Source organism: Rhamphochromis sp. 'chilingali' (genome assembly GCF_963969265.1).
Source record: "Rhamphochromis sp. 'chilingali' genome assembly, chromosome: 16".
Lineage (NCBI taxonomy): Eukaryota > Metazoa > Chordata > Actinopteri > Cichliformes > Cichlidae > Rhamphochromis > Rhamphochromis sp. 'chilingali'.
In genome coordinates, this window is record NC_137943.1 from 35,078,280 (window position 1) to 35,091,487 (window position 13,208).

The following is a 13,208-nucleotide window of genomic DNA, read 5'->3' on the forward strand; positions in this document are numbered from 1 at the left end:
TCAAAGAAATATTTTATTTTGGCAGCAGCGAGGTGTGAATGTAACCACAGCTTCAAATCAGTTCAGAAGCAGAGCGGTGACGTGGACACGAACACAGCGAAACAAACAAACAGCTGAAAACGGTCAAACTCACGTTTCCTTACATCCTCTTTGGAGAGTGACACTGATGACTGTAATTAAACCTCTGTCCTGATCTGTAAACACACATTTGTGCTCATAAATCACACACACACACACACACACACACACACACACACACACACACACACACCTAAAATGCCATCACAGATTACATGTAGAAGAAGTGAGTGCAACAGAAAAGGCAGATTAATTAAAAATGACTGAAAGCAACGAATCCTTTAAAAACACACACACACACACACACACACACACACACACACACACACACACACACACACACACACACACACCTGACCGCGTGTAGAAATCGTACGTGTCCCGGGGATGCCTTCTGTACAGAGCGTATAGAAATGGCCGGACGTGGGAGACGATGATCCCCGCTGCAGCGATGTTTTATTTTTTTCATATAGATATTTGATCTTTTTTTAACTTCTTTCTTTTGTTTTTCTTTTTTTGCAAACACGTTCACAACAGATTATAATCTACCAAGTGATAAACACTCATGCCAGAACCAAACTGTCTAAGCATGCAGTCTAAGAACGGGAGCAAACGAGGAGGAAGGATGCTGAACACTGCTGCCGCCGAGGACATCATCTTCATCACTGCAGAGCTTAAGCTTGGCTACAGCCTGATGGTTACCTGCAGTATGTGCCGAGCTCTGGTTCCTGGCGCATCTACGTGTGGAAGAGAGAGCCGGATTATGTGGCAGCAGCGTCGCGGTGTTACATTTTTGCAGAAGAGCTGCAGGAAACGACGGGCCTCATGCAAGAACGCCACAGACTGTAAATAAAGATGGACACAATGAAGCATAACGCCACCTGCTGGTGCTGCTGAGTCATCACGCTCGGACACTTGGTGTGAGCTCTTTCTAACTTTAGTTTTGAATGACGACTGAAGCTTCTAGACCCTTTCGCCCTGCGCTGCTCCGACCCTGGAGCTCCTTCCTCGGACACCGTGCGAGTGTGACGCCTGGGAAAAGCCTGGGAAGGATTTAGGGTTGGTGTTTCACAGCTTACTGGAAACACGGGTCAGTGTTAGCTACTGTAGCTGCACCGTGCACAGACTGAGCCTGGTGCTCTGGGTCCTTAAAGTATTTCTGGTGTGTGTGGAGAAAAGCAGTTTAGAGCCGGAGGTGGTGGCGAGACTTCCTGCACGCCATCATTACACATTTAGGTCATCCAACAAGAAGGTTTTGAACTGGAGTCAGCAACTAGTGGCCGTTACATGGTACTGCAACCTGAGTGACCCACGCACTGATCCAGCCTAGAGGTTTTGACTGGTCCACGTGGTCTAAGGAAATAAGGAGTGTCGATTCAGGGAGGCTCTGATCTTACCGCTGCAGCTCTCCGTCATCTTCAGTCAGCCGGAGGCGCTTCTTGGTTGAAGTGTGGTTAAAGGTGGAACCTGGTGGAACATCAGGTGTTTGGTGACGGGGTTAATTGTGCCGAAATCTTTAACGGCTTAAACAAATTCATGGGGATCATCCTGCTCTGCTGCAGCTGTCTGTCTCTTTCAGTGGACCGTATTTCAGATTGGGACTAAGTATCTGTGGATGTGTAAGCCGGGCCGGCATCCTGAGCTCATGAATGGTTCTTGCATGAAGCCCCGCCCAGCACGATCCTGCGCACACTGAGCATGCCCGACTGTGTCATGCATTCGCAGACCTTAATAAAGAACGAGAAAGAGAAAACACCGCCGTCGCCGCCACAGCCCTGAGGAGTTACCTCTGTGCATCGTCCCCAAGACCTCCCAAAATACCCCCCTCCCCCTCCCCTGATGTAAAGTCACATGACACAGACAGAAGGAGGAGCACTAACGCTCCTGTTGGAAAGCAACAGCTCAAAGAAGAGTATATGTTTGACACAGAAGACAGACAAGTTTTCGATTGAGGAGGAGGAGGGCTCGTGTTTTAAATAGATGATGGTAGTAGGTAGGACCCCCCTCCCCCTCCTCCTCCAGTCTCCCTGTTTTCATGCGGGCAGGTTGTTGTCGTCTCTATCCCGAGGCGTTGATGTACAGCTGACTCTGCAGGATGTAGTCGATGACGGGCTGACTCAGGTAGTCCACAACATGGCCGTCGCCATGCTGCAGCGCCAGTCTGTGGGCGGAGAAACAGACAGCGTAAAGGTCACGCTTTCAACAGTTTGGATCCAGAGTGAATTCATTTTAATGAACCTCTTTGAATGTTAAAACTCTGAAAACGTGGACGCTGGTGCGAAAGCGTTTTCTAAATATCTGAGTTCCCACCTGCTCTTGGTGGAGCTGATGATGGCCATCGGGTGGCTTATCGCGTCCTTCACCACGATGATGTTGTCCTGAAACAGAACAGAAATGAGCTGAGACGCTGGAGGATGTTTCTCTGGGTCAAAGGTCATGTGATCTGGAGGTGAGCTCTGACCTTGAACTTGCGCAGAACGGAGGAGTGATTAATGATCCTCTCTGTGTCGGCGCCATCACGAGGAACCACCACGATCCCAAAATCTCCCACAATCACCTCCATCTGAAAGCAGAGGAAGACGAGCTTCAGGCTGAGATCGGTTTGAACGACGGGACGACGACTTCAGCTTCATCAGAGCAAAAGAAAAGCTGACTGAGCTGCTCTCTTTATGTCCTGTTCTGATGGCTGATGCTCATCTCCAGTTAACATGAATCTAAATCCTGTGAGCTGCTCTAAACTCTCCGTTTTGTTCCACTGTTGGCTACGTATGATGTCACAGAGAGGGTTTGTCCTTACATGGTCACCTCAGGCACACAGACTTGAAACCTTCTGTTTGTGAGGGATTAGCCAACCAGAAGAAGGATGGCTCAAAGGGGGAGGAACTTAAAAAGCACATTTCAGACAGAGCATGAACTGAGGGGCTGCGTTGAGGCCCAGTATAAGACACAGTAGGATTATTTTAAACTGTAAATCATGCAAAGCTGCTCTAGAAGAATCCAAGAATAACACGTTAATGTGATGGAATCACCTGAATGATCTGATAAAATAAGACATTTCTGTCAGTTTAAGCGTTCACATGAGGAAGGTTACCGTTTCCTCGCCGCTTCAATCACAGCTGATGACTTCGTTTCAGCAGTTCTGGTCTCTCCGGTGGACGATCAAGTCACATTACTTCAGATTTATTTGATTTTTGGCGTTTCCATCGCGTTTTTATCTCAGACTGAAAATGTGAGTAAAAACAGGTGGATGGAAACACACCTGCAGTCAAATAAATTCCTCCTAGCTCTGACACACACACCAGGTGAGTGAACCACTGACGCTTTCTTTGACAAGCGGTCGATCGCCTCCTGTTCACTTCACCTCGGTTGTTGACGCAGGAAAGTTTGCTGCAACTTTTCAGTCCTCGCGAGTTTATAACGAACGTTAAAACTGGATCACAGCGTTTATGAGTCTTCATTTAGTGAGACTCATTTCTCCATGAAAACACAGAAAGTGACGTTTCTGCAAAACCTGAAGCTGCCTTTAGTGATGTCAGCAGCAGCACTCTCACCCCACCGGCATCGTAAATCAGCCGTCTGTGCAGCTCAGGCCCGTCACGCCTTGAAACGCTGCTATCAGGAAAACTGCAGCCAATCAGAACGGGACCATTCTGTGTCCTCCAGTTCGAAAGACTTCAAAATAAAAGTAACTAGCCTCATGTGTGAAGTGTTACGGTTTCACTGAAGTCGTACAAACAGACCGACACGAGGTGTCCCCGTTTATCTTCCATAGAAACGTTTCTTAAAGTCTTTCTGTTTCTCCAAATAAGCATTCGACAGGAAGTGAGAAATCTGGATTTCTTGTTATTGCTCAGGCTGTTTAGTAACTTTACATCTTCTAATGCAGCCGAAGGCTGAAGAGACAGCGCGGACACTTCCAGCCGGCCTCTAAAAACACCTCGCTGCGTTTCTGGTGAATTTCACTGCATAAATCTCATTTATGGATCGTCTGCTCTGCGTGCAGCGCCGCTTTGGAGAGAATAATGCTGGAAAATTTTCCCTTGTCAACAACATTCATCGTTACAGCCGAGTCCTGGGATTAAACTGTATATTGAAAATGGACATAGCCCCTGAAGTCCACTTTTGAAGCCTTGAGTTAAGCTTCTGAGAGCTTTAGCTGTGAAAGCTGCTCTCCGGGTTACTGCCTGCGTTACTTTGATGGAGACATTATTTCCAAAATGAACATCAAATAGTTTTCGAGGCACCGGCTTCACTTCGCACACCCAAAAGCTACGTCCATCTTTTATATCCAGCCTACAGTTTGGGAAAAGAGCTGAGGAGCTGGGCTACATGTGAGTGGGGCGGGGCTACATGTAAGTGGGAGGGGCTATGGTATGCTTACATCACTGTCCTTCCACAGGCCAGGGATGCAGAAGGACTCCAGGAGATCACTGCCACACAGGAGCAAGATGCGCAACTCTACAGACGGCAAACAGGCAGGAGGAAAGAGACACGCCCTCAGTAAACATCATGTTTACCGGATCCAAACAAACAAACACAGCAGGAAGGAAAACCGGAGGACACGACACACGAGTCCGCTCAGGTCCACACACTGAAGACCCCACTCACCGATCTCCTCGTATCTCATCGCAGTCCCCAGGTTGGCGTTTTCATCTGACACAGAGAGACAAACACATGTGATTACACGGCGGTGAAGCAAAACACGGGCACACGCAGGCTCCTCGTGATAGTGCCGCCTTGTCTTCAGACAGCTCTTACTGACACACTGAGCTGTGAAGTGGAACCAAATGTTTTGTGACGCCGCTCATACAAAAACCCCAATTTGAATTTAGCTGATTGAAACTTTAAGGGCCTCTCGTTCTGCACCTCTGGACTTCTGCCACACCTGCTAGTTCTGACCAATCAGGCATCACCTTCTGTTCCACTGATCATCACAGGTGAGAAGAGCTGAGTCTGCAGATCTGACCATGCAGCACGCTCATCAGGTATCAGGTCAGGAGCATCACGAGGAGCATGTTTCATCCTTTACTTCTTCTTCTTCTTTCAGGCGCTCCCTCCAGGGCTCACTACAGTGGATCTCCTCACATCCTCCTCGGTCACACAGACCTTCTCTACCTTCATCAATCTTATTTGAGGTCTTCCTCTTTTTCCTCCAGCCTGGCAGCTCCATCTATGTCCCCGCTCTGCACATGTCAATGTTTGGTTTCTCCCCCCACTAGAAAACGTGCAGGCTTAATGCAGTCACATGAGCAGACTGCGCCGCGGCACGCTTGAAGAGGTGAGGGTGGCACCTGTGCTGTGAGCTTATCTACACCCGAGCACAAACGCCGAGGCTTCCTCAATTTGAAAATCGCTTTGTTAAGTAATTAGCACAAAGTTCACATCACCATTTCTAAAAAAATCCCCCAACTGAGGTTCAAACACTAAAAACAGCAGCTGTGCTGGAGGAAGTCCAGAGCAGCACGAGGAGGGAAGGGCGGATCGTCCAGATCAGCTGTGTTTTTGTTGCTTTTATAGAGAAATAGCAAAACTTTATGTTAGACAGTAATGAGAAAGAAAGAAAGAATGAACAGCACAGAAGAACATATTCATGTATCCACATAAAAACACTTGTTTATTGGTTATTTTCATTATGTGTGAATGTTGTGGTCGTGTGTGTAAAGTCAAGACATCAAATTCTGATTGCTTCTCCATCTCGTCCTCGATCCGAACTGGCATTTATAAGGGATCGAGCTTTTATTTTGTAACTTCAGCTTTTATTTTGTAATGTTCTTATTTGTAAATTCTTACCAACGAAGGTGAAGCGTTCGATGTGCGGGCGCGCGCAGCAGATTTTGCCCAAACTCTCGCTGATCTTCCCCCACAGCTTGACTGAGAGGCAGAGAGGACGTTTAGAGCCCAGCACCACACATCAGCTCATTAACACTCATTAAGAACCTGAAATATGACTCACTGGCTGTGGGCGTGTGGTTCATGTTGTTGTTGTTCTGGTAGATGGGCGTGGTCTGGTTCTGTGGCTGACCAATCACAGGAGTGGTGGACGGCGTGTTGACGTTGGATAGAATGCAGCCGGTGACTCTCTGAGGACGCAAACATCGTTAGAAACTCTTCTGTAACTTCATCTCGGAGTTGTTACAGGTGCTTTCTGTAACTCTTTCCCCAGCAGGGGGCAGCATTTCACTAGTGGGAATGTTTGTTGCTGTTGAGCCTCATTTCAGTGATGGGTGTAGAGCAGTTTAGAGCAGTTTTTTTGTCACCTTCTGATGATGCTTTTTCATTTTGGAAGGTTTGAAATAATATTGAATACAGAAATTTAAAATACGCGTCTTTAAACTTTGAATTGATCCTGAGACCTTTAGCAGCTCAACCAGTTAAAGTGAGACCAAAGAAGAGTCATGGAAATGACTCAACAAAGGGCTCGACGATGTCTTTCCAGCCGCTGTTACTACAATGACCGATTCTAATGGAAATGAAAAGACTGAGGGGCGTTGCAGATACACAGAGTCAGAAACGCCCACCTTCATCAGGTCGCGGTGATGCTCCAGCACGCTGCAGGTGGTCTGCCAGGTGTCCTGGTAACACTCCCAGGGGTCCACCCTTCACCAAACAAACAGGTAAAGAATGATGAGGACACAAATGCTAGTTTCAGTCTCAGCTGCCAATAAAACGTCCTGCAGATGTTTCACATTAAGAGCCTGCGGGGAACGACGGGGTTCTTTACAATCGTCTGGTTTTGACCAGTGTTTCACGGCTTCTCTCTGGACACGAATCACCTGTGGCTTCACTCAAATTCAGCAACCTGATTTTAGTGTCCTGTTCTCAGTTTCAGCCACCCAAACCCCAAACCTCGTGGGCGTTACTTGTTGTTACTAGACTGTTGGTACAGTGACCTCACAGCAGCCATATTATCGTTCAGATAAATGCATTAAAAAGGCTCCAACAGCACAAACACGGTTATGTGGACATTACAGGAGCACTTCATGTTCTGGCTCTGGCCACTGAGCACCAGCACAGCTGCTTTGTCTCTCTGAGGGGACATTTGTTCACTTCTTCTGTGGTTTTATTTGACGTTGGCTGTTTTTTCAACAAAAACGTGAAAACCACCGAGCTGATGACAGCATATAATAAACAATAAACACAAAGTGTTGATATCAGGGTTATTTCTATTAAATAATAATAATAACTCTCATGTTTCTACCTGCATGACGTCCACAACTCTGCAACTTATCTACCAAAAGTTTTGCTGCTTTTATGATTTACGGCCCCAAAATAAATAAACAACGAGCCACATACTGGCATTTCAGAGCTTTTAATGTGAAACTCCTTGCAGGAAGTCCTGTCTCTAACATGGCTCAAACGTGTTTATTTCCAGAGTAAAAGCCTCTAAAGGGGGTAGAGTCTCACCTGATCCAGTCAGAGCTCTGCACGGCCAGCTGACACATGGTGAGGCGATGTCTGCTGGACACGAGACCCTGCAGACACAGAGCAGCGCCGTCAGCCACGTTTAAAAAACATGAAAAACAAGCATGAAAGGAAACTCATCCTAAACTCACTGAGAAGATGTTAAAAGTGAGCTTTTCCTTCCTGTTGCCAAAGCTCCTGCTCACAGTGGCCCATCTGCTTGTTGGGCTTTCTGAGATTCCTCTGTGTTACTGTGGGATCTTTACCTGACAGTGTAAACTGTTGTGATTTGGCGCTGTATAAATCAAACTAAATTGAATTAAACAGAGTCCTGTAGTTCATGTGCACTATTCACATCTTTAACCAGCAAATTAGGTTGAATTTAAGTCCTTCTCTTCTTCTTCATGTCCTCCTTCACTACATCCATGAAGCTCCTCTGCGGTCTTCCTCTTTTCCTGCTGCCTGGCAGCTTTGTCTGATATATCCACCCTCCCTCCTGCACGTGTGCAAACCAGGCTCTGTGACTCTGATCCCGCCCATGCTGCTGACTCCCAGTGAACATCTGAACCATTCAGCTCGGCCTCCACAGTCTCCAAACCATCACAGCAGGTCTCACTGCCATCTTGTAAACATTCCCTTTCACCCCTGACACTCGTCCTCCACCCACTCCACCCTGCCTCGGACAGTTCAGCTCAGGTGTTTAATTAAACTCAGAACTAATATCCAGGTAACAGAAAGATGAGTTTTCCAACCAAAATAAGATCTAGATCAAAACAAATCTTCAGCTCTGACTGATTATCCTCGTTAGATTTGAGATTCATCCATCGATCAGGCTCTTATCTTTTCTTAAGCCACAGTTTTCTGTGTCGTCTCATGTGTTTCACCCCTGCGAGGTCCTCCTCCCACCAAAAGGATTAAAAAACTTCAAAGTAATTAAGAGTCTTTCTGGTAGCTCATTAAAGAAAATGTGTGCCGTTCAGAGGGGATGGTGGGAAATCCAGATCAATGAAATATGAAAGCAGGAGTCGTTTGGATAAAACAGACGGAGAGCAGGTGGGAAATGTTCTGCTTTCACGGTGGCTCTAAAGCCGGCCACGTCGCGTTTTCCACCTGTGAATAAAGCCTGATGCACTGCTTTCTGAGGACAGAGAGGTTTGTGAGTCATCGGGCCTGACACACTAATAAGATGAGCGATGTGAATAATCTCCATCGTTAACAATCCATCATTGGGATCGTTCAGCTGCAGGTGACGATGCTGGAAAACAAACATAACTGGAACGAACAGCAAAGTGGATGAAACTGGATTTCTGTAGCATCTATTATTCATGTTGTGTGTTTCTGTAGAGGCAGAGCAAAAGTAGGACGAGACCTTCATTAATTCCTGCAGGAAGCAGAGTGGAAAGCTGCAGCTGCAGACAGCGTGATCTGTGCTCGACTCTAACATACGAAACACAGTCTGCACTCTGCAGGAGGATGAAGCCGCATGTTAAAGGCATCTGTCCGCAATACTAACAACAACCAAGATGTAACATCTGTTTTTCAACCTTATTACCATTCGTGCGGAGCAGAAATTGTTTGGTTCTAACTGGATGATTTATATTTCTGCGCATGCCTGGCTGGCCTCATTCCAATCTGGTCCTCCTGGCGTTCTGTTTCACAGCACTGCGTACGTGTTACCGTCATTTTCAACGTGCAGTTTTATTTACTGAGGTTGGTTGCACTTCTGGGAAAAACTGTACCTAGATTTCAAGATTTAAATTATTTATTGCAGAAAAGTCCAATGATCACAAACTGTATATAAATGATGGAAGTAGCCACGTCACAAGGACATTTTCTTGTTTGTTGGTTTTTAAGCTTCACGTCAACATTTTGGCCATTTATGTTGTTTTTATGGTGCCAGCAGTGACGGGTTATTAGCTAATGCTAGTTAGCAAGCTACATCCAAGCACAGGATTTCACTGTGCACCCAAACTGCAGCTTAGCCGTCTTGATAGGTCTGTGAGTACAACAACCTCACAGCAGCCAACGGCACAAACGCCGTCCAGAGCGCCATTTCAGAGGCTACAGTTGGCTCAGATGAAGCCTAGCATAGCCTAGCAGCAGCTACAGCCGCCCGTGTCACCATCCACCTGTTAGTCAAAGAGGCCACGCCCCTAACAATGCAAACATGTGTTTTTGGTTTATTCTAGCTGAAGGAGCTATACGGGTTTTATCCTGAACAGGGCTGAACTCTCACGATGTTGACTTGAATCATTTTTGTCACTTTTCAGAAAAACAACTCATCATCATCAGCGACCTTCATCAACTAATAACGCCAGCCTATAAGGAAAACACAGCTCTGCACTGAAGCTACCACACAACACTGCAACAACAACGTGAACAGACAAGCTCCTGCATCATTGTATCTGGTTTATGCATAGAAACAATGAGGCATGAGGTCAAACTGAGAATTACAAAATGATCCTTTATCATCTTCATGAAGGAAAGTTTAGAAAAACAGAACGAACTGCCACCGACCCCATGAAACGATTCAAGGCTCACTCACAGCTTTCCCGTAGGAGTCGTGCACCGGTGAGATGATCCCTCCGATCACAATGAAGCGTCCCGTTTTGTGCAGATATTCTCTGGCTTTTTCTGCAAACAAAGGAACAAACATAAAAAGATTTTTTTTAATGTTTTATTGTCCAAGATTTTGTCAGCCATGGTTCAATGTTTGCAGCAGGTTGGTTTACTTACAAACAAATACCAAATCTATGGCAAAGTTACGCTGAGCTAAGCCTAAAAACAGGGATGGAGAAACATTCAAGTTAAATAAAAACTACAAAAAATGAAGTGAATTGAAGTTGGTGGTTTGATGAGATCTTTACATGACGTGAGTTCAGTGTCCGTGCTGTAATACCAGCGCTGAATCCCTTCATCATAATTAGCTCCAAAGTTATAAAACACTAAACCTAGCTTAATCTAATTGAACCTAGCCTAGCGCCCTCTGTGCTTCCTGCTTCTACCTGGGTGAAGCAGTGAGTGGCTGCACCTGAAGGGTGGATGTGGTGAAGAGTATAAAGCCGGCTCTCTCAGGCTGTTCAGCCTCTCTGGGCAGCTTCCACTGGTCTGTTGGGTTATTTAGGTTTTTGCACACTTTTTAACACACTGCATACATTAAACAGCATCCATCACTGACACTTTCACACTGCTACATGCTTCGCTACATAAACAGAGGGACTGGATTCAGTTTGTCTGTTGCCAGTTTGAGTCACAGTCAAAGCAATAAAAATGAAAGTGAAACAAAAGAAGTCACTCTGGAAAACACCTGAGACTAAACTGAAATGAAAACAAGAAAACAAAAATGAATCGAATAAACAAACAAACTAAAATAAAACACAAAAACTAGAAAAACTCTTTAACGACGGTCAGCGGGGGCACAGCTGGGTTTAGTTCCTTTGCTTGTTACATTCAAGCCCCAAGTCCAAATCATTTTTTCCTGTTTTTCTGTCCCACTTTAGGTTCTTGAAATATTTTGGCTGTGGTCTCTGCAGCGACTCACGGCCGTATCAAACTAAACACGCAGGCGTCTCCACTGGAGCTCCAAGCTAACAAAAGAAAAAGGTGGATAATATAATGAGAGATGGAGGACAGAAGAGCCTACATCTTCACCGAGTGTAGAAGGAGCCTCGTTTATCCTCGCAGACTGTTTCTGTTATCTAAGAACATCATTTATTCACAGAGAGCTGCTTCCATGTTTGAACCCACACATCAAGAAAGATGTGCAGTCGCAGGCCGAGAGCAGAGACGATGGCACGACGTTTCTCAGCCCAGTCGTGAAGCCTTTAACTTTTATTTACTTGAAGCGTCTTCAGGATCAAAGATCATTAACTTCCTTTTGTTTAATCAATGAGGATAAAACCTTTAGAAAGCTCAACAGTAAAGACTCATCGCTTTCTATCCGGCTGTATTTGCTCCACACTGTCAAAAGCTTACATTTGTATTTGTATCTGATTAAAACAAAGGCGTGGGAACCACGTTAGAGTTTATGTGACCCTGATCCAGAACTCGTCGCCTGTCCCATCAGGGGGTGACAGCTGTTAATGAAGAATCAGCCTCAACAAGCAAACTGTGAGCGGATGAAAAAGAAGCTCTGACCACATGAAGGCAGAAAACTTCAGATTAAAGAGTTTCAGAGTTCAGACATTCAGCGGGAGGAAGAACAACAAGCAGGACGTGGAGAAGAGTTCAGCAAGAAAACAGGAAGTCCACGAAACAAGGAGAGAGAAGCAAAGCCAGGCGCTGAAGAACAGGAAACAGGAAACAGAAGCAACAGGAACAGAAGAAAATCTTTTCTCATTTTAATGTTTTATTGTTTAAAGTTTGAACATTTTAACAGTGTGATCGTGAATATGCCTCAAACTCAGTGTGCAGTAACACAAACTAACAGCCTTCTTATAGATTTATATTTTAAATGTCATTTTGTGGGACGTAGTTGTGTGTAAATGGTGGGTGTCATATTTAAAGATCTCTTCGGTTCACAGTGATACAGAAACGTTCGCATCACATTTGCAGGACATCGTTTCAGGTTTTTTCCACATTTAGTTTTAATTCGGTGCCACAAACCTGGTTTTAGGTGACCTACATACACAGGGACATACACAAGTTAACCAGCAGGGAACTGCGTTTGGAGAAGAGCTGAGTTCACAATGACTTGATGTTTGTTTTAATGGATAAATTGCAGTTCAGAAGGATTTAAAGGACAAACAGCGATGACTCTTATCGATCTTTGCACTTCAAAGAGATCGTTGCTCGTTGAAAGGTCACGTGACACAGCCCAGTGAATGACATCAGCTGAACGTTAAACTCTGTTACGTTTTTCCATCTCTGTGAATTATTCATCTTCCAGAAATGAATCACGAGAATGTCTCCAGCTGAGAACAGACCGTTTCTGTTTGTGCCTCCTGATATTACAGTAAACCTGTTTATTAATTTGACTGTATTCGTGACGCGGTTCTTCGTGGGAGACTGATCGCTGACCGTCGTGTTTTCCGCTGTGACGCGATGAAAGGCCTCTGAACGTCCAGCAGAACAGTCACACTAACAGTCGCATCATTGATCCTGCAGTCGTTTTGATTCTATGATGAAAACATGTTCTGACCACACTCCGACCTGTAACCTCCGCTAACGCGCAGGGAAAGGCGGCCGAGCAAGGCACTAACACCCCCGGTCTGCTCCCCGCACGCTGACGGCCTCCTTACACCAGTGTGCGTGTTTTTGTCACGGTTTGGCTCGGAGGGTTGAGGGGCAGCTCCGTGTTTTTCCTGAACGTGGGCCCGGGCTGCTCCGTACTGCGTTTGTTTGAGTCGTCGGGATTTTACCGGAGCCGTCGCCCGTTTCAGCACCACCCTCCCGGACAGCGGCCGGAGTCCGGCTCGGAGCTTTAGCGCGGATATTCAGCACCGGGTTCCGGTGATCTTTATCCCCAAACACACCAAACACACCCAGACCTGCCACCACCCCATCCCCCACCTCCTTACCGAACATATGGATGTGTCCTTTGGTGATGGGGTTGAAGCTGCCGCAGGACAGCAGGATGACGTGGGTCTTCGTGCTCTCCGTCATGGTTCTCCTCGCTCTTCTTTAGTCCCGGTCCCGGTCTTGGTCCCGGTCCTGTCGGTTCTGTGGAGCTCGCCTATAGAGGAGCAGCCGCAGCAGAGAGAGAGGGAGGGGGAGAGGAGGAGAGGGGG

General features: G+C 46.2%; 1 protein-coding gene across 1 annotated transcript; it reads right to left on the reverse strand.

The window, feature by feature from the left end:
* Positions 1 to 21: 21 nt before the first annotated feature.
* Positions 22 to 13,208, reverse strand: nmnat2 (nicotinamide nucleotide adenylyltransferase 2). The gene is made up of 11 exons (XM_080861823.1): positions 12,999 to 13,208; positions 10,025 to 10,113; positions 7,483 to 7,550; positions 6,597 to 6,675; positions 6,032 to 6,158; positions 5,869 to 5,949; positions 4,687 to 4,731; positions 4,460 to 4,536; positions 2,540 to 2,641; positions 2,389 to 2,456; positions 22 to 2,239 (listed from the first exon to the last, which is right to left on the reverse strand). The coding sequence occupies exons 1-11, from the start codon at positions 13,081 to 13,083 to the stop codon at positions 2,137 to 2,139; spliced, it is 924 nt and encodes a 307-aa protein (XP_080717949.1). The 5' UTR covers positions 13,084 to 13,208; the 3' UTR covers positions 22 to 2,136.

Bases quoted from the DNA above. Each gene is read 5' to 3' on its own strand.
- nmnat2 (XM_080861823.1), bottom strand. From the start codon at position 13,083: ATGACGGAGAGCACGAAGACCCACGTCATCCTGCTGTCCTGCGGCAGC. The intron at 7,551-10,024 runs GTGAGTGAGCCT...CTGTGTCTGCAG, and splicing joins ACGACTCCTACGGGAAAGCT to GGTCTCGTGTCCAGCAGACA. The intron at 2,457-2,539 runs GTCAGAGCTCAC...GTTCTGTTTCAG, and splicing joins CCGTTCTGCGCAAGTTCAAG to GACAACATCATCGTGGTGAA.